The 27,128-nt window shown below is 32.2% G+C and overlaps 2 protein-coding genes and 2 long non-coding RNA genes across 19 annotated transcripts in view; 3 read left to right on the forward strand and 1 right to left on the reverse strand.

Annotated features, from left to right (window-relative positions):
- Window positions 1-15,980, forward strand: part of LOC118644120 — a 102,180-nt gene extending 86,200 nt beyond the window's left edge. Inside the window, exon 3 of one of the 2 annotated variants that reach the window (XM_036283279.1) lies at window positions 15,853-15,966. In XM_036283279.1, the coding sequence (XP_036139172.1) occupies window positions 15,853-15,864 (12 nt within the window). In that variant the 3' untranslated portion in view covers window positions 15,865-15,966. Of the gene's footprint in view, window positions 1-15,852 lie in introns of both variants that reach the window. The other variant, XM_036283280.1, reaches the window with a different exon arrangement.
- Window positions 1,818-7,150, forward strand: LOC118644557. The gene is made up of 2 exons (XR_004962328.1): window positions 1,818-6,189; window positions 6,662-7,150. It is a non-coding gene; the product is annotated as an uncharacterized LOC118644557 (long non-coding RNA).
- Window positions 10,197-27,128, reverse strand: part of LOC105834866 (echinoderm microtubule-associated protein-like 2) — a 39,934-nt gene continuing 23,002 nt past the window's right edge. For 4 of the 15 annotated variants that reach the window (XM_012677672.3, XM_012677673.3, XM_028190563.2 and 1 more), the window contains exons 2-19: window positions 26,564-26,856; window positions 24,814-25,044; window positions 22,525-22,681; window positions 22,021-22,134; window positions 21,507-21,635; window positions 20,719-20,787; window positions 17,209-17,514; window positions 16,793-16,865; window positions 16,253-16,459; window positions 15,881-16,118; window positions 15,557-15,714; window positions 15,189-15,446; window positions 14,091-14,228; window positions 13,767-13,883; window positions 13,025-13,048; window positions 12,529-12,616; window positions 11,502-11,728; window positions 10,294-11,278 (exon numbers count right to left, since the gene is read on the reverse strand). In XM_012677672.3, the coding sequence (XP_012533126.1) occupies window positions 11,153-11,278; window positions 11,502-11,728; window positions 12,529-12,616; window positions 13,025-13,048; window positions 13,767-13,883; window positions 14,091-14,228; window positions 15,189-15,446; window positions 15,557-15,714; window positions 15,881-16,118; window positions 16,253-16,459; window positions 16,793-16,865; window positions 17,209-17,514; window positions 20,719-20,787; window positions 21,507-21,635; window positions 22,021-22,134; window positions 22,525-22,681; window positions 24,814-25,044; window positions 26,564-26,615 (2,712 nt within the window). In that variant the 5' untranslated portion in view covers window positions 26,616-26,856 and the 3' untranslated portion in view covers window positions 10,294-11,152. Of the gene's footprint in view, window positions 11,279-11,501; window positions 11,729-11,814; window positions 12,617-13,024; window positions 13,049-13,766; window positions 13,884-14,090; window positions 14,229-15,188; window positions 15,447-15,556; window positions 15,715-15,880; window positions 16,119-16,252; window positions 16,460-16,792; window positions 16,866-17,208; window positions 17,515-20,718; window positions 20,788-21,506; window positions 21,636-22,020; window positions 22,135-22,524; window positions 22,682-24,813; window positions 25,045-26,563; window positions 26,857-27,128 lie in introns of those variants that run through there. The other 11 variants (XM_012677677.3, XM_012677676.3, XM_036283277.1 and 8 more) reach the window with 9 other exon arrangements.
- Window positions 16,055-16,727, forward strand: LOC114254403. The gene is made up of 2 exons (XR_003625763.1): window positions 16,055-16,196; window positions 16,264-16,727. It is a non-coding gene; the product is annotated as an uncharacterized LOC114254403 (long non-coding RNA).

Here is a 27,128-nt window from a genome sequence, read left to right on the forward strand (position 1 = left end):
ATGGCAACATTTTTCAGAAGTTTGATAATACCAATAGTGAAAATTATTAATATTATTAAAAAATATTTAAATTAAAGAAAGAAATTTAAATTAAAAAGATAAAGAGAAGGGTTTGGCAAATATATCTTTGCGTGAGAACATTTAGCTGTTAGCATAATAAACTGTAAATATAACATACAGAAAAATAAAATTATAATTAGCTAATTATAAAAAATAATTTGAGGTTTTTTCAGAATAAAGAGAATCATAATTGAAAATATAGGAATGGGAAAGTTGATTTTTAAAAGTAGTACCTAGTTACTTTTATATAAAATATGGAGGTATCTCGAGATATTCACATATTCAGGCATTTATATCTGTCAATATACACGTACACATATATGTTTTTTTATTCTAAATTAAATTTATAATTTATGATTGAAAATCATAATTATTGATTTTTTCTGACGTAGAAAAACATTGTTATTTCTATTTGTTGTTTTAAATAGCAAATCACCGAAACTCACGCACTGTTGCTTACCGTATTTATGTTATTTCTTTCTTCTCGGATTTCACGCGATACCTCAAATATTTTGTGGCTATTATATTGCCACAATTCTCGCTGCAAACGCGAGCAACGCGGAGCAAGTAAACATAGACATCGCGCATTTAAATACGCAAGTTTTTTTTCTCTGTCTCTGCTGGTCTGCCTTTCGTTGAATTTAGAAATAGATTTTTCGCGGAAGGAATCCTTATATTCATAACGATCATTATTTTGAGATTATTCTACGATCATTGGCAAATAACAAAGAAACTTAAACAACGTCGTTAAAAATTAGACAGTAATTTGTGAATAACATTTAGAACGAAAAATCGAGAATTGAGAGCGGAGATGATAACCAGAACCAATAAACCATGAAAACAGAACAGAGACAGATTCAATTGTGCGATTTCGAGAAAGACGCGGAAATTTTTTAATTAAAAAAAAATAGAGAGAAGGATTTCTTTAGATTTAATAAACAGTTTTGTTCGACTATTCTAAAGGATATATGGTTTTGATTCTTTGGTTTTGATTTGAAATTTTAAATAGATTTCTTTAGATTTAATAAAATTTATTAGAAACAAAGAAATGTATGCTTTGAAATAGTCGAACAAAACGGTTTATTAAATTTAAAGAAATCTTTCTTTCTGTGTATAATTAACTCGGTAGTTTACATAAGTATCGTCATCAAGCATTTTATTCGTTTATCCTTCAATCCGCACTAAAATTTATAACACTCTGCTCAAAGCGCATGTGTATTTCATGTTTACATAAAAAGAAATTTGTAATAATCAATAAAAGACACCCAATAGCGCATTTGTTTGTTAACCTCAGCCTTGTATAATCCATATAATATTTCCTTTATTCGTTTTTGATGGCAGATAATAAAATCGTCTGTTAAACTGTTTCTATCTATAGCAAAGTTTAAACGGCTCTTATTTGTCTCCTTGGCCGCTCTAATTGTTAATAGCGTGGATTTTTCTCGAGGCGTGAAGGCATCTATATTTTAAATCTACAATTTTAACGATTACATAATCCATTGTAACATGCATTTGATTTCTTTTATACATATACTATCTTGTGACTTTCAAAATACAATAGAGTAAGTGTTTCATACAATTACTGCCGCCACGGATGGGAAAGTTAAAAGTAACTTGTTATCATTATTCGTTACCGAGTCAAAAAAATAACTAGTTACTGTTACTTAATAAAAATGTATTACTCTTTCTATTACTTTTCAATGTTAAAACAAGATTAAATTTAAAAAATTGTGAAATATTTTTTAATTTTAAGTATTAACAAAAGGAATGAATTTATTTTTAATCTGAAAAACCACACACACACACACACACACACACAAAAGTAAAAAAAAACAAAACTTTAAAACTTAAAATATATAATTAAAAAATTTTTATGAATAGATCATGTATCATGTAAATTACCTCTAGAAGGTGACAATACAGAATTATAATACAATACAATATTAAGTCACCTTTCGACGGATGCACTGTTTGATAAAACTACATTAAATTTAATAAATGATTCTTTTAATTTCGGAGAATTATATAATAATTCCATATCAGATAATTGGTTGATAACTGAAAACTGAATTGTACAAATTACAATGTATTTTATAAATATGGGATTTATACTATAAAAAGTACAACTTCATACAATAAAAATAATTGTTAAATTTATTACCGTTACTTCAAAAGTGTAACTACGTTACCGTTATAGTTACAGAAAAAGAAACGTAACGTTGCCACTAATCCGTTATCAAAAAAAGTAACTGTAACGGTAAAGGTGTTACAAGTAACGTGTTACTTCCCAATCCTGAAAATATGATATAGTTTAAGAGAAGGACAATTACGTTATTTTATACAATTGTGTATAATAATCGTGTATAATAATCAGTACTCAAGCCAGCGTTTATTTCACTGGAGAATATTTTCTTATTGGTTTCTCATTGATTACACATTTATGTTACATGCTTCTTCACATTTTCCGAATTTGTCGGGATAAAGGCGATTCCTCCTCGCCATCGTCAATCAGCTTCGATAGGCACGAAAGTCGTGCGATTCATTCATGAAATCTTGCGACACGCTCTCGCCACGTTACACGCTCGATTACATAAAAGCGTCCCGAACGAGTGCTTCGCATAGGTGCGTTTGCTCGTGACGTTGCAATTACCAGTCTCGCGGTGTGCAGTAGTGCTACCCACGTTAGCAATGGTAGCTCACTATAGTGCGACGATAGTGAGTGTGTTGCTGTGTCTGTCTATACAACGTGGTGGGCACACAAGTAGGACAGCACTTTCCCTGAGTACATAGATTGCCCGACTCGTTCCTCAAGCGAAATTCGCTCCGACAAATTCAAGAATGGTACATTATGCAGACCACGAAGAATAAGCGTAACAAAAAAAAAAATAAAGAATAACAAAAAAATATAAAGTCTCAAAAATAAAGAGGACTCGGAGCAAAGAGAAACTGTTAAAGACATTGAAATAATTTTAACATTATTTAATTTTTCTATATTTAATTTAATAATTTTTCTTAATTTCGGAGAAAGTAGTTGCAGCATAATACTTACGTATTTCTCCTTTTAAACTGATCATAAAATGGTTAAATAGATTTTATTATGTTAAAATAAACATTTATCTAGCTATTTATCTTTTTAAGAATAATAATAATTAAGATTAAATGTACAATTCTTGTAGAAATAAACTTGCATTTATTTGTATTATAGATTTACTATTATATATTTATTTCTATAGTTCAAAACAGAATGCTTATTACATCCTTGCACAAATTAAAGAGATCAGATAATAAAGAGATTTCTTACTGTGAATGTGTGAATATATCCTTAAGTTTCATGACGAATATGCACATACACGTGTCGGCACGTATAGTGGGTAAACTCCACACGTGTACAGGACGAGAACGAGAATTGCTTTAAAGCTCGAGCGGATTCGATGTAATCGACCCTTCGTCGTGGGAAACGGTTACTTTTCCTTCCGAGTGGCTGAACACAACTTCGCACGAGAAGCCATTCTTATCGTGCAACCTGTGCGCCATTAAGTGTCTCGTTCCAGATCTTAGTAAATGAATTGAGGAAATTCAGAATGTCTTATCCTACTGTGCGAATATGAATTTAAAGGTACGTTTTTTTGGACTTAAAAATTTGTTGTTTCTCTTACGACTTTAATTAAATTTAAAGAATATAATCATAATTGATATTTTAATTATACTAGAACATTATTGGCGTAAAAAACTTGAGTTATACAATTTTAAAATATAATTGTAAAAGATTTAAATTTAATGTAATTTCTTAAATTTAATTAGAATTTAAATTTTAAACATTTAAAATAACACATTTTTTAAAATTTAATTAAAGATTTGATTAATGAATATTAATTCTTATTAATATTTCTTGATAAATTTATATATTACTTATAAGTTTATTGTTTATTTATGCTATAACTGTGTCAAAACATGGTAGTTTGTTTTGAATTGACATATGATATGTATCAAGACAAACTAATTAACATTATAAAAAGAACAGCGGATATATATGAGTTTAAACTTCGTATTATTTTTTTAAAAATGTAAAAAAATAAAACTTTATGCATTATATTTTGTGTTATTAATATATTATGTAATGAGAAATTATGGAAATGTTAATAATTCTATGTGAACAAAACAGCATGTAGTAGTATACTGAATTTTAATATCTTCTGGTTGTTTGAAGTAATTGAGTCACGAACGTCGAGCAAGAATATTGACGGTAGAATTGTCTTCGCGACGTACACTTTCGTTTATGGTGCAAGATTTTCACTACCATTTCCGCTCTAATTCTATGTAAGTCTTCGTCATTCGGCATGTGACGCTAGATTCTACCAATAAGAAACTAAAATTCAAAAATGATATAATTTTAATGATTCGTATTACATCAACTGTAGTTTGCTTGTAACAAAAAAAAACAATATAAAAAATATATTATTGCAATAATTAAAATAATAAGAAAATTAAGTAGCTTTGTAAGAATTTTGCGAGACAACTCCGCTTTACGAAACATTAAATGAGAAACACTATTATAAATATTCGAACGAAACAATCATGTTTTTTTTTGTATAGCAAGTGAGCTAAAAATAGCCTTATCGGAATTTTCAATCAGTCTAATTTGAATTAGAATTTGTTTTGGTGGAGTTGTTTCTTCTTTATAAATACGTGTCCTCTTATATAATCGCGCGAATCCTACTGAGGCATCACGCGATACGAGGCAAAAGAGAATCGCGCAATAACGAGCTCTCAACGAATTATTACACCAGTGTGAAACTTGCATAAATCGGAGTTTAATCATGACGTCATCTTCGGTGGGACTTTTTCATTGTGCTTCTTTCACAATATATCGATTAATTTCATGTCTCTAAATTGGAACAGCCGCCATCGATAAATGCATATTTTTTAAATATCCCCCCTCTGTCTCTCTCTCTCACTTTCTTTTCTGCTACATTATTTGGATCTCGATCGATAGACGTGCATAATGTATTAGCGCATGACAGGATGATATCAGCGATGCGGACGATGGATGCAATTAAGCATGATCGATGACTCGAACGACCGAATGGCCAAGCGGACCCAGAAGTGCTTAACTGCTCGGCGAGATGGCAATGTGTTGTTTCAAAACTGTTCGACCGTCTCGATCGGCTCGAATTAAATCTGAGAAGTATAATGTCGTCGTCATTTTTTAGAACACAATCTCGTTTGCCTCGATCAGAAAATAAATGGTCTTTATTAGTATAACGAATTCGAATTTTATCTTGCTGCCTGTTCATGCCTAGACTGCATTCGATATAATTATTACATTAGATCAGAAATTATTTTATCGAAAATAACATTATGCAATAAATATTACGTAGTTTTTGAGATATTACTAAATGCACAATAAATAATTCATGTTTACTGAATATTTTGCCAACTATTAATTTATAGATCTTTTTACATTTTCTGCCTCGTTAAAATTTGCCGCTCATAACTTCTCAAATTATTATTATTAATAATTTAACACGTTGAACATATGTCACACGTAGAAATAAAACATTACTTTTTTTGACGTTAAACAATTGGTTATTGTAAAAATAACTGATATAAAAATAACAGTTGTCATAAAAGTAACTTAATAATCTACGTTTAAAAGAAAATTGTCTCGTTTCTTGAACAGTTGAGAATTTCTGTACGCGCACGTCTCACGCGAGGGATTAATTAACGCGTAATTTATCGGGCACCCGTCGTCGAGCTAAGTGAACGGCAATGACAACGCACGGCGCTGCAGCGAACGAAGGGAACCGCTCGCGAGTTTACGTTCATTCATGGCTGTTGGCAATGCGCACGTCGTCGAACAAAGCAAGATTATTTATAAAACCGAACGACTTCGATCCCGCCGTTTCTCGTAAACGAAGTTATTTTCGAAAGTGATTTCGTGGGACCTTGTTGTGAGGTGAACTCCCCTTCTCTCCCTCCCTCCCTCTCTTCTGAAATTCTCTCAGGCGTTTTCAAACTCTCTCGTGTCACTGTTAGAAATTTATTTTCGTGATCACGTGAAAAAGAAATGTCGGTCGACGCCTCTTGTGAGCGGTCCCCGCGAGCACCGATCGTTACGCCGACAATATTGTAAGTTTCTCTTTCGCGCGAACGTAAATTTTACGGCCGCCACGGCAGTCTTGGTCTTGCCGCGCTGCACCGAGGTTATCTCGTTTTCCTGGCACTGCGCAATTTTAACGGCGACTGTAAATAAAGATGTTTAATACTTTATCATACGTATGCTCGTATTTAACCGCAATACCTATTTGAATATATTTATGAAACGCGCGAGCAATACGGATAACCAATTTTAACAAATTTGGCGAATTAATATTTGCCGACTTGCTTTTTATTATTTAAAAACGGGAGAGAGATCAGTTGCTTTTATCTCGACTTGCGGACACGTCGCTTATTGCATTTTTTGTTTATATTAAATAGTTAATATTTTCGTTACTCTTCCATGAAATGTGATTAATCCAATTACTTTAAATATGCAATTTGTACATGATAAAATTACCGATAATGTTATAACACTAAAAATACCGTTCATCTTTGACTATAGGCCGAGGAAAGCAAGTGAAGCGAAAGTGATTAACGATACTGCATGCACCTCAAACATTCAACATTGTTCACGAAAGGAAGTCACGTCTTCCGGAAGTAAACCCAGCCGGAAGGAGGTGCTCGATGCGAAAAGGGCTCGATTGAGACGGCTTTTCGAATGTGACGCGATTGATTTGGAAAATTCCCTTCGCGAGCTGGGATACGCTTTTGTTCCTACGCAACCTTGACCTTTTTCATCGCGTTTCTTTCGGTTCCACTTACGACCTTGAAGTTTAACGGATAGGTATTAAACGCCTCCACTTTCACCGCTTTCGATTTAAACCGCATTTAGCGCCGTCTTTCCCAACATGTCAACATAAAATTGCCGCTTGGACATTTATAAAGAATTCGAAATTTTATTGCAGATTGTTTCTGCTTTACAGATGTCGATTTAAGATTTTACTGATTGGGCACAAGCAAACAGAAATAAAAATAATTTTAATGTTATAAACGTAATGTGTTGATAATAATAATAAATGTCGAAATTTATGATTCATTTTTAAACATTTTATCTTGACGTCTATTAAAAGTTATATTAACGAGACTCATTTTTATTTAAAAAATTACCATTATTCCTGTACAACTTATATTCCTATTTGATTTATACTATTTAAAATAGTTTAATTTAGAAATCTTAGACAATATTAATATTTAAATTTTATATTTAAAGAATTTTAGTTTTTAAAAGATTTAACTTTTTAAAAATGTAAATTCAAACAATTTTCTTTAAGTTTAATTTAATATTTAATTAATAAATTTAAAATCTGAATTTAAAATATTAATTCTTATTAACAGATTATTCATTTTATCAATAAACTTATGCACAATTAACTAAATATACAATACATCAAAACATAGAGTGACAGCCTGTACGATAATGTATCGAGATGATCGATTAATATCATGAAAAAAGAGCAACTACTTATTAAATGGGAATTCGAATTTTACATTTCGTTTTTACATCTCGTTTTTAAAAATCGAAAAAAAAAAGAATTTTATATATTTAACAATATAGCTATGATTAATTATAATTTAGTATTATCTATTATAATTTGTTAAAATTTAGTTCTGATATGAAATATTTAATATTAGAAATAATCAGAAATTGTGAAAATATTGCTTTCATAAACAATTGCATCTTAATAGTAAACTAAATTTAAGTATTCTCTGTTGGGGTTATCCGTTTTACAAATGCACCGAATGAGAATATTGATGAAATGATGGAATTGTCTTTTACGGCGTACACTTTCGTTTAGTGGCGCAAGATTTTTACTGTCGTTTCCGCTCTGATTCTGTGCGATCTTTCGTATCATTCGGTATCATGTAGAGCTGGATTCTCTATACTGCTAAAATGAAGGTTTGAAAGCGGTATACTTTCAATGACTTTGAGTCACGTCAATCATGTAACAAAATATTTTATAACAAAAATAAGGTAATTAAAGATGATAGTAATTTAAATATAATTCAAACATAATAGAAAAATTAAACAGAGTTTTTTTATGAAAAAACTGTGAGATAAAATTAATAAGTATAATAAAATGACTATTTGCAGTACTTGGTTGAACATAAACAAAATTAATGTAAGAAATAATGCACACACATGCGCGCGCGCGCGCACACACACATACGCACAAGTGGTTGTTAAATCAATATGGCACTTATGAAACAGATCTTGACTTTTGACGACTGTCATCATACGTCTGCAGTCTCTATGGATGAAATATAAGCTTGATATTGACGCAGTTAACTGCAATTTATTTCTTGAATTTACTGCTGATTAATATTGCAAACATTTTGCTAGCTGAATATGAAATTACCTCAATTTTCTTAACATTTTACTAGTTTTTATTATATAAAGTGTCATAGGCAATAAAGAGAAAAAATTTAAGTGTTTTAATAAACTAAAATAAAAATGAAATATAACAAAATTGCAATTAAGACTTTGTCTTATAATTATAAATGCTTAAATATTCACGTATTTTATGAATAAATACATAAAATACTTTACGTGAATTTTAACATAAATATACATATAAGCATTTGTAAAACAAAGCCTTAATTGCAATTTTATCATTCTTGGTTTTGATCTTATTGTTGATCACTCACAATCAGTTTTTAAATTTTTAATTTTAATTTTTTAATTTAAACTTAATCTCTAAGAATTTGCTCTCACCTGTTGTCGAACATCCTATTATAGTTATATTGTACAATAGATTCATTTTATTGCATGACGTTATTTTGAAGATGATTTATTATCTATTTAAAGTACATACATATGATGTATACGCATACACGTTACCGTGACATAAATAAAATATATAGATATATCTTACACATTGACACGATGAATGAAAATAAAGTGATTATCCTTGTTCTGTTAAACTTTGGTAAAATACTTCATGCCAAAAGGGAGGTAAAGAAGAGAAGGCATATGTGTATATGAAACGCATCGAAAGAATGCTATGAGCTCTTTTATATGTACATGCATTCACCATAGGCGTATACTCGAAAAGTATTTCTTTTATCGTCCGTTTCTCTCTCTCTCTCTGTCTCTCTCTCTTTCTCCTCTCTTTTTTTCGTCGTGACAAAATCCGTCATGTTGAAAGCACACTCGTCAAATTGCGAATTATGCTACGTACTTTTCTATTGGACGGCATATTACGGCACTGTGAGTTTATTTTTCGCGTAATCAGGCCCTTCATGAACTTAGGGGCTTTTTCTTCTTTATTTTTGTGCGTCTGGCTGTAAGAAGCCTTGAGTCTTCATTCACGACGAGTCTTTTGCGGAAGCTTCTCGGTTTGAGATTTATCCTTAGGTCTCTCGCGTTATATTATCATCATTTAGAACAATAGTTTATTTATACGATAATTAACATAATTTCAAGAATACTTTGTATATACTTATGCGTACGCGCGTGCAAGCATATCGTTCATTTACAAATCAATATGTCAAAATTTTTAAATATAATTATCAAATATAATTTTGTCTCAGAGAATTGTATAGCATAAAGTATATAAAATATATTGTACTTATTTGGTTAATAAAATAAAATGGAAGTTTTCTTTTGTTTATCTTGAAACAGATTTGATTTGATTTGAACAAAATTTGATTATTTTTGTATTATAATTATATATATATGTATACATACACACATATATATACATACATATATATAGTATGTATACATATATATAATGTAGAATCTATTATATAATTTATTAATTTATATAATATGTAATATATTTATACATGATATAATATCAGAGAGATGATTATTTTGCTCTATGCACTTATTTGATCATATTTCTGTGTCAAAGTGTTCATTAATTATATTCATTATAAGTATATTTTGTATATTCATTAATTAATGCACGACAGACTATGTACGCGCGAGGACGCATTAGTTTCATAAAAAAAAAGTACATCCATTTACGTATTATTCGGGAATATATAAAGACCACTCGTGGAGCTCTTCGTATATGTATACGAAAAATCACATAAAAATAAAATTAAATTCGTTAAAAAAAAAACTTTTACGATTACATTAAAGTCTAATCTACAATATGCTTTTTGTTTTCTGTTTCTTGTTTGTCGTTTCGGATTTTTGCCTCTTCGCACTATTTTATCGGCAAATCGTGTTTCTATCTCTTGTTCATGTCTCTTTCGAAGTTTATAATCTTTTCATTTTGTCAATTTCGATAAAACATTATGTGAAAAGGAAAAAGGCACAAAGCAAAAAGCGAGAAGAAAAAAAGGAATAAAAAACACATTGTAGATTAGTCTTCTACCGTGATGTAGAAAACAAAAGACTTGCAAAACTGTCTTAATATATTTCAAAAAATAAGAAATAAACCAAAAAATGTGTTAAATAAAGTGTAAAATATTACAAATTGTTGTAATTAAAATACACTATCAAAACTCGCTCTTAGAGTGATCATATCGATCATTTATCCACATGGATAAATCCATTAATATCATGCAATAATGGACATAATGGTAAGAAAAGATTACATCGGTGCTATCACATATACTGATACGAGAAGGAGACACGCTGCACACATGGTGCATTGAGTTGCTTTACGTACGAGAGTATGTACATTCGAATTTATAAATTTTTTGCGCCTGATGACAAACATATTGTTAAGAAATCAAGGCGTCAGTTTGATTCTCCACTCTTGAACAAGTAAAACCTTTTTAAGAACATTCACATGCTTATCATAATTACCTCGTGCGGCGTACGGTATTTTTATGTCAAGAAATTGAGGTGTTAGGATGATGCCGTCGTTAGCTTTTTAAATTAAAACAGAAGCCATGATGCTCGATTGTGATTAGGTAATTCAGGTAATTCTTTAGATTTAAGAAACGCAAGGCTGATATTCGTTTATCTTCTTAACTCGATCTTGAAGTGCACTTTTAAGAATCACTCGCTCTCGAAAATAACACGAGGACTCGCTTAATTTACTATCCATTGGAGAACACTGGTATCGGCGCCGCCAGTCGATACCAATCGGGAATCATCTTGCAAGAATGAGACATTCGTTACATGACTCGAGTGGCCGCCATAAGAATGATATAATGACTGAAATAAAACATTTTATTTGCAAAAATCTTAATATACAACAAAATGAGTTTAAGCAAAGAAGTTTGAAGCCCAATTCATCAATGTAACTTAACTTTAAACTAGATTTACCTTACTTTTTCTAGTTTTCAAAATTAAAAAGAGATAGAAAATAAGTTGAACCAAGTTTAAAATTAAACTACAATGGTGCAAAAGTTATATAGGATAAAATAGTTTAAATTACCTTCGGCTGGCACACCGGATGAGAGAACAATTTGACCTTTCCAAAATCATCACCCGTAGCTAAAAGTTTGCCGTCGCCACTTCGCGTACAATTATTCACGTCAGTTCCATCGGCGCCCTCCGGCCAAATGCCTATTGTCTCGAAGGATATCACGCAGGAATGAGTTGCCCAATCAACATTCCTTAACATTGAAGACTGAGGAATTTGACGGCAAACACCAGGATTCCCTGAAATTCATAGAAAGTCCTATGTCAAATGTGCACAATTTATATTACATTTATATTTTCAAAGAAAATCTCTCATTTTTAACCTATTTTTTCTTTTTTTTGTAGATGGAAAAAGTAACGGTTATAATTATCGACATATTTTACAAACATTATTAAATTTAATTATTAGATTTTAATCCGTATAATATGTTATTAAAATTGCATATATTTTACATTGTGCACGTATAATTGTATCTTAAAATTTTACAGACTTTTTTCTTTTTTGTACAACTCGAAATATATATAAAATGTAGAAAAATAAATTATGTAAGAAGTTTAGTTGAAAAGGACAGGCCATGGCCATAATGACTGTGGTCATAAACAGTAGGATACAAAATATTTTTTGTGCATTTGAAAAATAATATTAGAAATCCATAGAAAATATTACCAAATCTTTAACATTAGTTAGCTCTAGGCAAGTGGAAAAACGTAAGGATTCTAAGCAAACAAAAAAATGAACATTTTCAAGGTTTCTGCAATTTTTTAGGACGACCTTAAACTGAATTCACAGTTTCCATTTTAGGATCCTCTTAAGATCGGTACTTTCTTTTTGCTTCAACAGTAAAATGGTGATAACAATGTTTCATGATAATGTAATGGACATCCTTTCTTGATCTTTCCCGTTTTTATATTCTTTCCTCCTTTTATCCTCTTTTTTTTCTTTTTCTTCTTATTTCATCTTAACGTGTTGTAAATTACACTTTGATTAAATGTTACTAAATTAAATTACAATTTGATTAAGTTATTAAGGCTTTACTTACAATAAAGCAATTCATAGTCTCCGCTGTTACTGCGCAAGTATTGACCATCTACAGACCAATCGAGATGATTTATAAAACTGGAATGTCCCTGGAATAAAGAAAACTCTATATGTTTACCCAGTAAATTTATGTATTATCACAAAAAATTATTGCAGATTTTGCATTTTTGTCGCTAGCTATAGAATATTAAATGATAAGTATGTCATGTGGCAATAAAACAATACAGTTCTATCATCTATCATATTATAATTGTAATATTTTATATAAGCAATGTTTAGCGTGCGTGCGGGTGCTATAAAATTAGATGGAAGTTCAACTACGAAATTAAGTATTCTACGAGTATATGAAACTGAAGCGAGGTACGTCACGTTGCGTATTTTTTATTCCATGAAAAATTAAATTTAATTCTGTTAAGAATTAAATGCGTTTAAAATAATTTTGTGCGCGCAACGCGACGTCCTTCTACATTTTCGAGTGGCCGAAACACAAGTCTTACTCCGTGCCTTCGAATCCGCTTTGGCTAAAAAATGGAAAAGAATTTTATTGAACATTATTAAGGTTTAAAATGTTTACAAGATGTCTTTAATAAAATATATTAAGTTATATTTATATTATTGGTTTAATAAAATTGTTTAAGTTACAAATTTATTTATAAATTTAGTATTTACAAATAATTTTCTAAGTAAATTATTTACAATTTTAAAACAAATATCTAAATGTTTTAATAATTATTGTATATACAATGTAGTAGAAAAAAATGGCTTGAATATTTTTAAAGTGCAATGGAAGAAAACTTAATAGATGATAAATATTATATTTTTATTGTTACTAAGATAATTATATTTATTACAAAATTTAAATAATTGAATTGTTAATAAATGCAAATTGCGTGATTAATTATTTATTAAGAAAGTAAATATGTACACATATTTACATTTGTTATTTACAACATACAAAACAAGTAATATCAAATATATATTACAATAAGATAAATGAAAAAATTAAATAAAAGTATATAGATAAATTTTAAGCAAATATAATAATTTATACTGGCAAATATAACATCACAAATATGAAATATACATTCAGAGTTTCAGATACATCATATTAAGTTTATAAACATTAGTTATTCTATTTACTGTTAAAAAGGTTATAAGAAATATTCCACTCAAAGAACTCATAAACGTTACTGATGTTTGAATAATATAATTTAAGATTACTATTGATTTGCAACTCACCATGCATCGCCCAACTCGACTATACTTGGTTGCATCGTCATTCACTTGATAAATATAAATGTAATTATCTCTGGAGCCAAGTGCAAGCAAGGAACCATCAGGTGAAAATTGAACAACCTAGAAATCATGGATATATAATGTAAAATATGAAATAAAATACAAAAACAATTTTTTGTTGTAAATTTTTGTAAATTTATAATACGCATTGTATTCTAAAGATTTATTTTATCAAATATGATTGGACCAGACACATAATATTAAACTGTTTTCATAAAAATTAATTTAGACACATTTTAAAGTTATTATAACATTACATAAATGTACCTGAATAGGTTCGGAACCATCGCTATGATGTGTATACAATTCTCGCGTTTCGCTATCAATTGCCAACCATTTCCCGGACACACAGCCGACAACTATGATATTACCATCCGGTGAAAAGGCAATACTTTGTGCTTGCTCCTAAAAATTAATAGATTTTTATATTATTTTTTATTTTAAATTACTATTAGAAATAAAGAGGTATATTATTAATTTTAATTGATTAAATTTTATTTTATTTTATCAACTAAAGGCTGTAAATATTTTTTTAATATGTAGATAGTAATAGTAATAGAATAATGAAAATTAATAAAGTATTGTACATTTATATTTCATGTACTTTTCTTAAAAATAACAAGAATCAGAAACTTCTTTATTCATCTTGTACTGTTAAATATTAAAGATTTAAATTTAAACTAATTTTTTTATTTAAATATTTTGTCATTTTTAACTTTTTTGTTATTTTTAACGTAGTTGAAAGTTTATTATTTTAACACAAACATATAATTAAAAGAATAATTTTATTTAATCAATTTATTTCTCTATAACCAATTATTTTGTTATAAAGCAATTCAACTATTGAATAAATTAATTAACAATGTTTATATTAACGTACGTATACAGTAAATAATAAATTGAGTTGTATAAATTTAACATTTCCTGAGTTAAATTGCTTAATAATTATTTAACTGTATTGTTTTAATTAAATTAACAATATATTACGAGTATAAGCAATGAAGACTTTCTAAAAATAATTAAAAATAATTTAAAATAACTTATAATTTAAATTATACCCTTACAAAAATGTAATACTGGATAGTATTAAATTGGCCAGTAATTATTATTTATTTTAAGTATTAAAAGTACTAACAGCAGTGATATTTTAATACTTAAAATAAGTATTAATTACTGGCCATTATAACACTGCTCAGTGTTACATTTTTATGAAAATATACAATAATTTAAATTTAAAAATAAATATACATATATATATATAGATTTAATATATTCTCGTAATTTATTTAATTAATTAAAGTTAATATCTTACACACAAGTAAGATAATATGAAAGCAGTTTACTAAATAAATGAATTTTATATACCCCGATATCTTTGCTCCACACCACGGTATGACTTAAACTGTCCCACATCTGCAACAATCTATCATGTCCCGCGGTGGCGAATTGAGGTAAAGTCGGATGGGCCGCAAGTCCCCAAACTTCTTCAGCGTGGCCTAGCATTGCAGGATTGAAACCCATATCATTTTCGCCAACGAGAATGCAGTTCCTCGTTGTGCCAATTAATAATTGAGTGCCTCTTCCCTCTGAGAGCGTTCGAATTCCGCCGAAATGATCCTCGATCTATCAAACAAATTTCATTTCAAATTTTTTTTTTCGGGAGAATTATATTGGAAATCTCAATTGAAAAAACATGTACATAAACGTATTAAATTTAAGTTTCCCTGACTTGCCTGGGCATCTTCTCCCGTCGGATTCAAAGAAGCGTCAAAATACAAAATTTTGCCGTCCTTTCCACCTCCTGTGATAATGTTACCATTTTTCAGAACACATATGGAGAAAATCGATCCTTCATGGAGATTTCTCACTAGCCTTGAAATTGTGTTAGTACCTAAAAATAAAGGAAATAATGCGGTTTTTAACTTGACAGTGAATTAATTAAACTTACAAGCAGTTTTTTTAATAACGTTCTTAAGACACAAAGATAATTTTTTACTTCTATAAAAATTAAGCAAAGATTATTTTTTAGGAGGTATCATAATTGCTAAGGAAACTACCTCGAGCCCAAACGATGATGTTGCCGTTGCTGTCACCGGTGAGAACGTCGCCATTTTGATTGAAGGCAACGCAGGTAACATACCTGGGCTTATCTCTGCTCTCGAAGATGCCCATACGTTTATACAGCATGCCGCCGTTGTCCAGGGACCAAAAGGATACATGTCCTTTTCCGCAAGAGACGATCTGGTTACGTTCCAGCGGATGCCACTCGGCGCAAACCACCGTGTCGACAGAGCACTACAATCGACAGTCATCAGCCGTTAAATGGCCTGCTTCCGGCCGAGATATACGCGAATCATTTGCAACTTTATAAATGTATGCTGCGATGTTTAATCACGTCGTTGCGCGCGAGTCAAATTATTAGCTCGTACCTTTGTTTCAGTCACTTTAGTACCACGATCGCTCTTCTGCCAGTCCCAGATCGATATATTATGATCGGAAGTCTCGTCGATGGCACACAAATAATTTCCGCCGTCGGCCTTGGAGAATGACAGGCAGCAAATCGATCCGTCGAATTCGCCATTGCCGATCACACTGAGAGTCGTCAGGCTTACGGAGTTCCATATTCTTATATGTGGCTAAAATTCATATCAAATTTATAGTATTTTGTAATTTGTTCACTAAATTTTATATATTATATCGTTAAAATTATGTCTTATTTTTTTCTTTTTTCTTTTTTATTCATTTAATATACATTTCCGTAATGAAAGGATTCTCAGCTCGTATTTTGCAAAGCAATAATGTAAAAAATAGTAAGAGGAACAAAGAAGAACACCGAACGAACAAGAAGTGTATAAGTTAAAATCTTAATTTATGATTTTGCAATAAAGTTTATTATCTCTTAACTTATATCTTTTAGTCGCTCTTAGCTTCTTACTACTTTTTAAATTTTCTAATTTTAATAATTTTACCATAGCATCCCGACGATCCGTCCCGCACACCTGTCCTGTTGCGACGACCAATTTGTTAGGATGTATTGCTATGCTGTATAAAAAAACATTAGATTGTTTGTTAATTTTAGATATTATTAATTAAAAGACACTGTAGAACTTTAATTTTCTTTTATTTTAATAAGAAGTTAAATAAATTTATTTCTTCTGTTCCATGTATTAAAATCTTGTTGCATTAAAATTTAATGCTAAATAGGAGATTATTAAAAATACGAAAGGCATGAAATATTTAGAATTTATAATATATATATTTATATATCACTATTATTTCAATAGTTTAATATGTATAATAGTTCATTATTCATCAGACATTTAATTACTGCAGCATTATTTCTCGCAAAAATTGGATATGATATTCTCCCCAAGTTTTCACTCACCACTTGACATCATCCGTATGACCTAGATAATGTCTCTGGCTGTGCTCCTCCATATTGTACAGAACAACGACTGCCGCGACGAAATATACAATCTCGCCGGTCGGCAGCAGGTGTAAATTGCTACGGCAATCGCGCCCGCGATAACCGTAGACCCAATCGAGCTTCAATTTGCTTTGTGGCGGCGTACTAACTTTGTGAAGGTCGTAGGATTCCATCATGGATGTAGGAACGTAAAGAACGACCGGTCGACCGCGCAAATACATGCGGACGGTCCCTTCCTCCTCGTTGTACTGCATGTCTCTGGTGCTACAAAGAGATTGTTTATTTTCCATTTGCTTATTCGTACTTATTCGCCAAATTTTACTTTGTGATAGATATCTAGCGTATTTCAAAAACTCATAATGAAAGATGTAAGACTAAAAGTTTCAAAAGGACTAATTTCTCACAAAGAAAATTGGATCCAAACAAAATTTATCCAATTATGGTAAATTTTTCTGACACATTATTTTCTTTAATTCCTACATTTAATTTTTACTAAAAATTTTTACTAAAAAATTCTTTTCCTAAAAGTTTTTCTCTAAATTTTCCTCAAATATTTTTCAATTGTTGCATAATAGAAAGGCTACTTTGATTAAAATTGCTACGAAGATTTTCTCACGTGTTGCAAATCGATATTGGTGGCAATTTCACTTAATTTTTCACTTCATTTTCAACTCCCCAAGAACTTTGGCTCGAATTTGTCCGACGTACTCTCTGGTCGTACTGTTCGCGTTATACTGAGCGAACTCGCCAGGGTTTCCGTGTCTGGTAACCGCGTCGAATGACTCACGCGAGTAATGACTTGGCTTTATTACTCCACGAAGCGCGTTGCGCCGTTATGTATTAATTTTTTTCTACTTTTCATCTTCCTTCATATCACTTTATCATGGACAAAATATTTGTTCGTCCCGGGCTTGATCAAGGTCCTTGGACTGGTTTTAATCTATTGAGGACGAGGAGGACCGCTTTATGAAACTACGCGTAAACGACGTTATCGCACAAACTTCTTTAATTTATTCTTTATTTTAGTTTTTTCCAATTTATGAGACATGCTTCAACAAAGATACGAATTTGATGATGTTTATCCTAACGATAACATTTTTAATATTTTAATATATATCCTTGTAAGGGTATTTAAGAAAAAAGATGGCCATGCAGTGAGCAAATGCCGAGCAAAAGCGAATCAATGTGATGCAAAACAAGGTAGCGGAGAGCTGTAGAACCTTGACCAAATTCTTCGTGAACTGCGAAGTTGAAGCCTTCGTCGTCTTTGCCTTCACATTTATTGTGCACTACGAATTTAATTAATACTCCGGATGTACGAAAAAAATTGTGTGCGAGGAAAACTTAAATTATTCACTAATTAAAAAGCAATTCTTCTGCTTTTAAATATAAGCATACTTCTGATAATAAAATGCAGCGCGTATCAAAATGATTACAGATTGTCACGCAAGCAGAGAAAGGGAGAGTCTGGCTTGTTTACATATTCTTGCGATATTACCGATTCCGTCTGATCAATAAATTCAAATGAGGTTCAAATTCAAGTTCGTTTATAACAATGCAACGAGCGGGCAAGGATAAAGCACTTCCGAGTGCATTTTTAACGTTGAACGATGCGGGAAGGCAACAGGTATGGTAGGAGGACCACGTGGTTAACGGCTCATTTAACGTTCTAGTGCGAAGCGCGCCATTGCGTTACTGAAGAAAGTGAATCGCGATTCCTCCTGCTGTTGCACAACCACGCGTTCTGCGTTTCCTGGTGTGCACGACGTCACGGCGTCACGAGCACGCCGGAAACGTCGGCAAAAATGAAACGACGCCGGCTGAAATCGTCCTCGGGTAGACGCTTTTTCAATTTTATTATATGTATATTTACTTAAAAGGTAGGGAATGATAATGTGTCAATTATATAAGTGTAATATCTATCTACTTTGTCAAATTAATAAAATTAATTTACGCAGCTGAAATAGACGAAGCTCTTGCGCAGACCAAAAGCACTTACTTGTCCTCTGATAATGACATCGTGGAACACGCTATCCTCAACATGCATATATTGCAAGATTCTATTATAGCAAAACTAGCGCTATCGTGCTGTGGTCATTATTAAAATCGCCATCACAACGACTTTCATAAAATATTAATTATAGCATGAGAAGTATCTTTAATGCAATACGACACTCCGCTACACGTATCAATTTCAAACGAATAATTATATAGTTTCCGGGAATATGATTAAAACATGCGATTAACTTTGATCACGATCCAATCATGGTGCAAGACAATCCCAGGCGTGACTTTTAAATTAAAAATGTGGCTTTTACCGTCTCTTGCAGTATCACATCAGGAATTCACGTTCCTTTTCGACTGTACTTATGCCAAGCTGGAGGTTCCACTGTCTCAAGAAAATCCGTACATGACATTTGCATGTGAAATCGAAGATTGTGAGTATCGAGATATTAACAGCGTGCCAATGCGACTATTATGTACGTACTGTTCTACGTGCAAACACATGCGACACAATAACTTCTTGTTTAACGGACATTCATAGCAATACCGATCGACGAATCGGCAAGTATTAGAAATTAGTACACGTTAGCACAAAGCAAACACTTTTTTTTTGCTACGTTAGAAAAATTACAAGTGCAATGGGAATCCATTTACTTTTAGTCATGTTTGACATATTTTTTGTTTGTTTATAAATCATACTACGTGCGACAGTAATAGTGCAAAGCTTTAAAAAAAAAACTCGACAGAATATTTATTTTAATTTAAAATTCAATTACGGCAGCCATTTTGTGATTTACAACTTTTGCAGAATTTTTCTGTCAATGTATTAAAATTAAACGGTTTCGCTACATCTAACAAATTTACTGGTTACAAACTTGAAAACAATTAATTGTGTAAAATTCTCGAACCGATTGCTAGAATGTCAAAACTGTTTTTAGTTTAATAATTCAACAAAATTATTTTCACATCCGTAATTGTGCTAAATTTGTAGATGCTTCAGCAAAACCGTTTGTTCAATTTAAACATAAAAAATTATCATAATCATCAAATAATTTAATTTGCGCGATTTCTTCTTTAATACTCCGCGTATTTCCAGCCCTTCACTTGCAAAGAGATGAACCGCAATTTGATCCGTGATCCGCGAGGCGAGATCGGTATCAACCGCCTCCGCGATCGCGTATCCTGCAGATCGTATGTCATGCAGATATATATCATGACGATAACCCGCGGGAAATCCTACACGTGTGTTTAACGCCCGTGTTTTAAACGGGGCTTTACCGTGTGCGCTCACCTGCGGAGGGACAAAATTGCATCTTAAAGACCGTTCGGCGCGCACGTGCATCGGCGAAGCCGCGTGCACGTGCGACCTCGCGGCCACTGCACGGCGGGTCGCCTAAGCGCTGGCTCGCGAGAAGTCGGATACGTTGCAATAAATTGTTTAAAGTACTCTGGTATATTATTTACCCGTGCTTGACGTTGTTCATCGCCGGTGGCTTGAACAGGTTGAACAGGGACTTGGTGGACGCAGACAATCTATAATGAACGAAAATGCAAACGAAAATCCATGCGGTGCAAAACAAAAGAGATCGGAGTAAAGAGAAGAGAAACGAATAAACCGTCTCTAATGCGATCGGCGTGTTTCCCAAGTGCTTGTAACTCTTTGATCGATGGGTCTACAAAGAGATTCTCCACCGATTCGGCGCGCTTCAAGCATAATTTCCGAAGAATAATGAATCTTTTCTTTCCAAACAAATTACACTTGCCCATGATTTTAAAGTCTACTTTAGATATGAATTCATAATTAAAAAATTAGGCTTTACAAATTACAGACTTATCTCATTTTTATATACTGAAAAAAATCATCAATTTATTTTTAACTTTCCTGTTTCTTAAGATCTGTGAGTTTTCATTGCTTTGAAGGTACTTTTTAAAAAATACATTAATATGTTTATTAACGAGCACATAAAGAAAAATAATATTCAATTAAGTTCAATGTACTGTGCAAATGAGATGCAAGAAAAAGGCATAACAGCGCACAAAAGACGAGGTAATAGTAATCTTCCGACCAGTGGAACGAGAGACAAACAGCTTCGAAACGGGGAAACGCGCTCGATCGCCCGAGAGAGGAAGCAAGAAAACTCTGGCGGTGATAAACAAAAAGTTAAACTCGTGTGATCAGTGAAATGTGAACAAAATCACAAATAGCAGGCAAACGGTGCGTTTTACTGTTACGTTATTAGTTGCGAGCTAACCTGGTACCGACGAGCTGGGAATTGCTTCCCTGGTTTTGCGGGGAATGTGTAAAATCGCCGGTGGACGACCATCTCTTCGCTCTTCTTAGGCTACTTTGCGGCGGTCCGTTTGATCTTGCCGTGGGCGATCTAAGACATCGAATTCAATTCTCGTACAGCATCATGCATATATATATAATACATGCATCGCATAACGTCGTAATGATGCTCTAAGAACATTAAAATGTATTGCTACTAATTAAACAGCAAATGTTCATTAACGTGGCGATAACACTAAAGAGAAAACATACATGCGCATATCTATTACGATCATACACGCAACACACAATTAATAATGCAACGAGAACAATCAAAATTCAAAGTTCTTCCAAACCGGATCGAAGAGTCGATTTAGATGTATTCATATTTACAATTTGTATTTAGAATTCCCATAGATTTGGTGTTCATTTGGCGACATAAAGTGCACAACAATTTCATTTGCGATTTACATTAAGTTGCAGTTTAGATTGCCTACCTGGCTACAGGCAGTGGCGTAGCTCTAGGGCTTGGCGATGGCACCGGAGAAACACTACTACTACTCGGACTATCGGAATGTAAAGAACCCGTTGACTGATAGTGGACGGATCTCCTAAAACAAAAAGTAATTAACTAAAATAAGAGCGAAACGCAAATTATCTGAATGTTGTAGTTAAAATATAAAATAAAATCAAAGAAAGCACAAGTTGGAAAGATGTTTGAGATTTCCAGACATTCTCTGTGAAATCTTTACAATAAATTTTTGTTCTTTAATTTTTCCATGTTTTTTAATTTTATGTTGAATACAGTGCTAATTTATTAGCACAAATACTGTGCAGGTTTGCCTTTTATATTGAAATTATATAAAATATTTATATATAAAATAGCTACTCTCTTCGTCATCCGTCTTTCATCAACTTAAGAAGCTAACCGTTTAGTTTCGATCTCTTGAGCTCTTGGCTGACATTAAACACAATGTACGGTTAATTTTCATGACTCTCACCTTTGAGGAAGTTGGGAGGGATGCACGTAGCTGGCAGGCCGTCTCGGACTGGATGTCGCATCGCGGACATCCTGCGACGATCCCGAAGAGGAGGAATTTCTGAGGCCACCGGTCTGACGCAGCCTCAAGTCCTTCTGTGACACCGAATTTTGACTACCTGAAAATAACTTTGTCTCTTATTTGGAGTATTTTATACAAATAAAAAGAATATATACTGCACGTGAACACTGATCGGTTTAAAATATTTTTTTTTAATCTCGGTTTTAATAAGAAAAGGCTTCTTTCGCATTAAACTTCGGGCATTGCATTAATAACGCGAAGTAGTTATGGAACGTACAGGCAACCTGATTGGGTTTCAATAGCGGTGTAACGATGCGCGATATTCATAACGCCTTCCGCATGTATTACAATTTTCCTGCATTCATCAATCGCTAGGAGCCAAGCTAAGGATGCTGTCGGCGTAGTAATTTATGCACGTCAGACATCCTCGTTTTCATTTCCTGCAGATCCGCCTGACAGAGGCCGAAGGAATATTCGTGTGCTTTCAATCGCGGGAACGCGGAGAGAACAAGTAGGAAACTGTTCGTGTTTCGCGAGCTGACACCTCGATTGCACGAGAGAATTAAGGAACGTGGGACAAGGGTTCTTCCGTTTCCGTTTTATGGTAGTCACACGTTACTTTCTCCGTAAAATTTAATTATGGCGACGAAACTTGAGTTAAAAAATAAAGATTAAAGTGTGATAATACATAAAAGGCAATGTTTATAACATTTTTATGACATTTCTGTGTTTCAGAACAATTTCACAATTTATTTTAATAATAAAATCAATGAAGAATCTTTATTCTTAACATGCAAATTACTGCAAGTATGCAGTACATGTACGACACAATCTTTGATGCATGTTCTATGATTTTTTTCTTTTCTGTTAATGAATTCCTTCGATCATTCCTGAATTCCCGTGCAAAACGAAGAATTCTTTCCCAAGGTCTACCGAAGACACGGTGAATAATTACGCGAATCCATTCACGTTCGTGAGCGGGTTTCTTGATTTGCGAACCTGACCTTAAAGCCATCGCGTGCAAACAGGTACAACACCCGGCCCGAGCTTCATTTCCAGACAGTCGAACATTCGCGACCTCGCGAGGCTTCCTTGCATCTGCAATTCTTGTCATAATGTACGAAACTCTAGAGGTGTCCGCGCACGGTGCGCCGGAAATGCACACCTGACTTAGGTTGCATATCGTGTACGATCACCGCTCGTGCGCTTATGCTCTCGATGTATTAATTTGCGCCTCGCAATAACACTATGAATACAACGTGACATTGTATGTCAGAGTAAAATGGTATATCCTCGTTACATGTGCAATCAATGTTCCGAGAGAAAAGAGAAAGAACATGTTGTGTCATTTGCATTTCGATAGTAAAAAGTAAGGAATGGTCCAAAATTTAAAAAAGAGAAAAAGCAAAATTCTGAAATCGTATTAAGATATAATTTGAATCAATCAGCAAAATCAAAAATAGCTTCTCACATTAGTAATTATAAAAATTTTATATATAAATGTAGTTTTGATAATGTAATCTTTAGAATCGGTCACAAAAATGAAGTAGATAATAATTATTATATAAAATTATTTGTCGATATTGATATATATGTGATTTTCATCCTCGCATGCATGATTACAATGTAATCCAGTTGAATTCAAATATTCAATTGACAATTATCGAGAAATAGAGTGTGCATTATGAGCGAAGATGTGGCAAATCAAATAATCGTTTACAGGTCACATACCGATCAATCAAATCAGCTTTCCTCTTGTTAACACAAATGAAAAATGCAATCTCCAAAAACTTGCAAATCCAGGCTTATTATCATGAAATTTGAATTGTTTGATCATCGAGAAATTAATAATTAACTTTTTTATATTTTTATTGTTTCCATTAAATAAAAATAAAATTTATAACAATTTTTAATAAAATAATAACAAAAACAGAAGAATATAAAACAAATATAAAACAAATAATCGAGAAATAGAATTCTCTCCAACAAATAAATGTTTTATCACATGTCTAAATAATAATAAAAAAATCGACAATATCGTTCATGTTTTAAAAATCTACTTAATCTCTGTTATTAAATATTTGCAATTAATTTACTATTGCTCTATTTCAGCAACACTTTATATGTGTATAAAAAATATTTTTTTATTCATTAAGTCAAATTACAAAATGTTTAGAAATCGCGACATTATCCGTGAACAGGTTTCCATAATCAACTTTGTCAACTTACTTCTGAGAGGTACATGACCGTTCCTTAAGGGTGAGGATACCATCCTGTCGTTTCTCCTCTCGTTCCTGTCATCCTCCCGTTTTTCTCTTGCCTCGAGTTGGGCGATTCGCCTTAACGCGTCCGCTAGAGTGGCGCGAAGACAAACTATCTCGTCCCTTTGCGCCAAGGATTGCCTTTCGAGGTCCGCCACTCTGCCTAAAAGGGATCCGGTCTCACACTCCAGCATCTCATCTGAGGACGTGAAAGAAAATTCTGTTTAGACATAGTTACAATTGAATTTAATCTCTTTTTCGTAACCGTCTTTTTAATTCTTTTATCATCAAAATTTTTCATAGTTTTATTGTTATTAATAAACTAAAAAATAATTTTGGAATTATAAAAAATAATTTAATAAGAATAATTAAGAATGTGAGATTTGTATAAATATATTTAAATATACAAATACATTTTATTAATAAATCTTATATAGAAATAGAAAATTTTTAGGACTTAATAAAAATTTTAAAAACTTTTGACATAAATATACTTTGAATAAGATAATACTTTATATCATATTGTGAATTTTTTTATTAACAAGTTTTGTCATGACATATGTGTGCATTTATTGCATGTATGTTTATCATTCTTAATAAAAGAAATATTAAAATTGTATCATTCTTAATAAAAGAAATATTAAAAATAAAAAATTAAAATATAATATTGCAGTAAATTTAATAAATATTAATTCATATATATCTTTCTCTTATATATATGGCATAGTATAACTATTATTTCTTACTCATTGTTGAATATGTGACTATGACATCGCTAAACACACTTCAATATCATTCTTATCAATCGCACGATAGATACAACTGACCAAACCTTGAGGCTAAAGTGATACATCTCTATTTCACAATGTATATAAAAGTTAAATCTAAATATTATGACGTTGATAGACTTCAGCGGAAAGGCATGCAAGGTATTTGATTGTCTAGCGTGTCAAAGAAAATCCGTTGTAAAATGTACGAACTTCTTCATATAGAAATAGCGTGAATTAGGTCAAAACGGTTTACTACGTTATTGCCAAGATAAAAATTAAACTCTTTCCCCGGCGTCGATGCCGGACGAACCACGTGATCCCAACTCATGAATTGTACATGCGTGCGTCGAGCGTTTAATTTTGCATGCCTATCGGCCGAATCTTTCGTACTTCATATCCGCGAACAGTATGAGTAACAAGAAGAAACACTGTGACACAAATTACTACGGTGTGTAAATCGCCTAGCGTGCGATTTACAATTCATAGAATATATTAAACGAAAATCAACATTCGAATTCCGGTAAATCATAATTTTGCATTGTTATGTTGTCTAACGAAACAACTTATCATTGCATTATAAATGCAAACCTGTTGAAACATTCTACAACTGAATTTTGTGGAGAAAAATTTCGCTGGAAAATTTAAAGCAACTTTTTTATAGCTAGATTTTGTTAAAAATTTTTTATTACGCCGCGTTAATAAACGTCCCAAAATATTTATTATTTATGGCATTTTTTTTAGAAACATTTAAAAAACCAAGAGCGATGAATTCCATTCTTATTAAAACATTTAATAATATTATATATTATCTTAGACAAATAAAAAATTAGATTAAATTTCGGTTAAAAATACTCGTCTGGGAATGTGTCGCGAGGTCGTGTACGATGTTTCGCGAGTCGAAAAGGTGACATCTAAAAAAAAAAATCGGCTAACTATTTTTGTACTCACGCCACGCTTGTTCCGCTTCGTCGATGGTATCCATCGTGTCCGGCGTGGACATTGCGATTAACTGTCGCGATGACCCCGCAGCATTTATTAATATGTTATTCAATTGAACTGATTAACGAGCGCAAACAGAGCCAACGCACTTTCTGCCAGCATATCTTATGCCGTAGTCGTAACAATTCTTTCTTGAAATGACAATAGCATTCACAGTTCGCTTATTGTTAAAGCATTTCCCTAATTTCTTTTTCGTTTGACAAGTCAGCTCGTTCACCCGGCTAAAGTGACTGACTGCATATCTGTCAGGAAACAGGAGTCAATGAGATTCGTGAAAAGAGTTGGAATCACGCACAATTTGAGTGATACAAGGACAAGCGAAACGATGGGAAGAATGTCTTTCGCGGCCAAACACATCGAGCACACGTTAATTGTGGTGAAGTTTGGTCACGGAAATTTTACGACGTTAATAATCACTCCCAAACAAAGTGAAACGACTTCGTAGAATTAATTATCGGATAATTTTACGTTATTGTCTTCTGTTACCTATCATTTTAATGAGATATAGAAACCT

This window comes from Monomorium pharaonis, chromosome 2 (genome assembly GCF_013373865.1).
Source record: "Monomorium pharaonis isolate MP-MQ-018 chromosome 2, ASM1337386v2, whole genome shotgun sequence".
Lineage (NCBI taxonomy): Eukaryota > Metazoa > Arthropoda > Insecta > Hymenoptera > Formicidae > Monomorium > Monomorium pharaonis.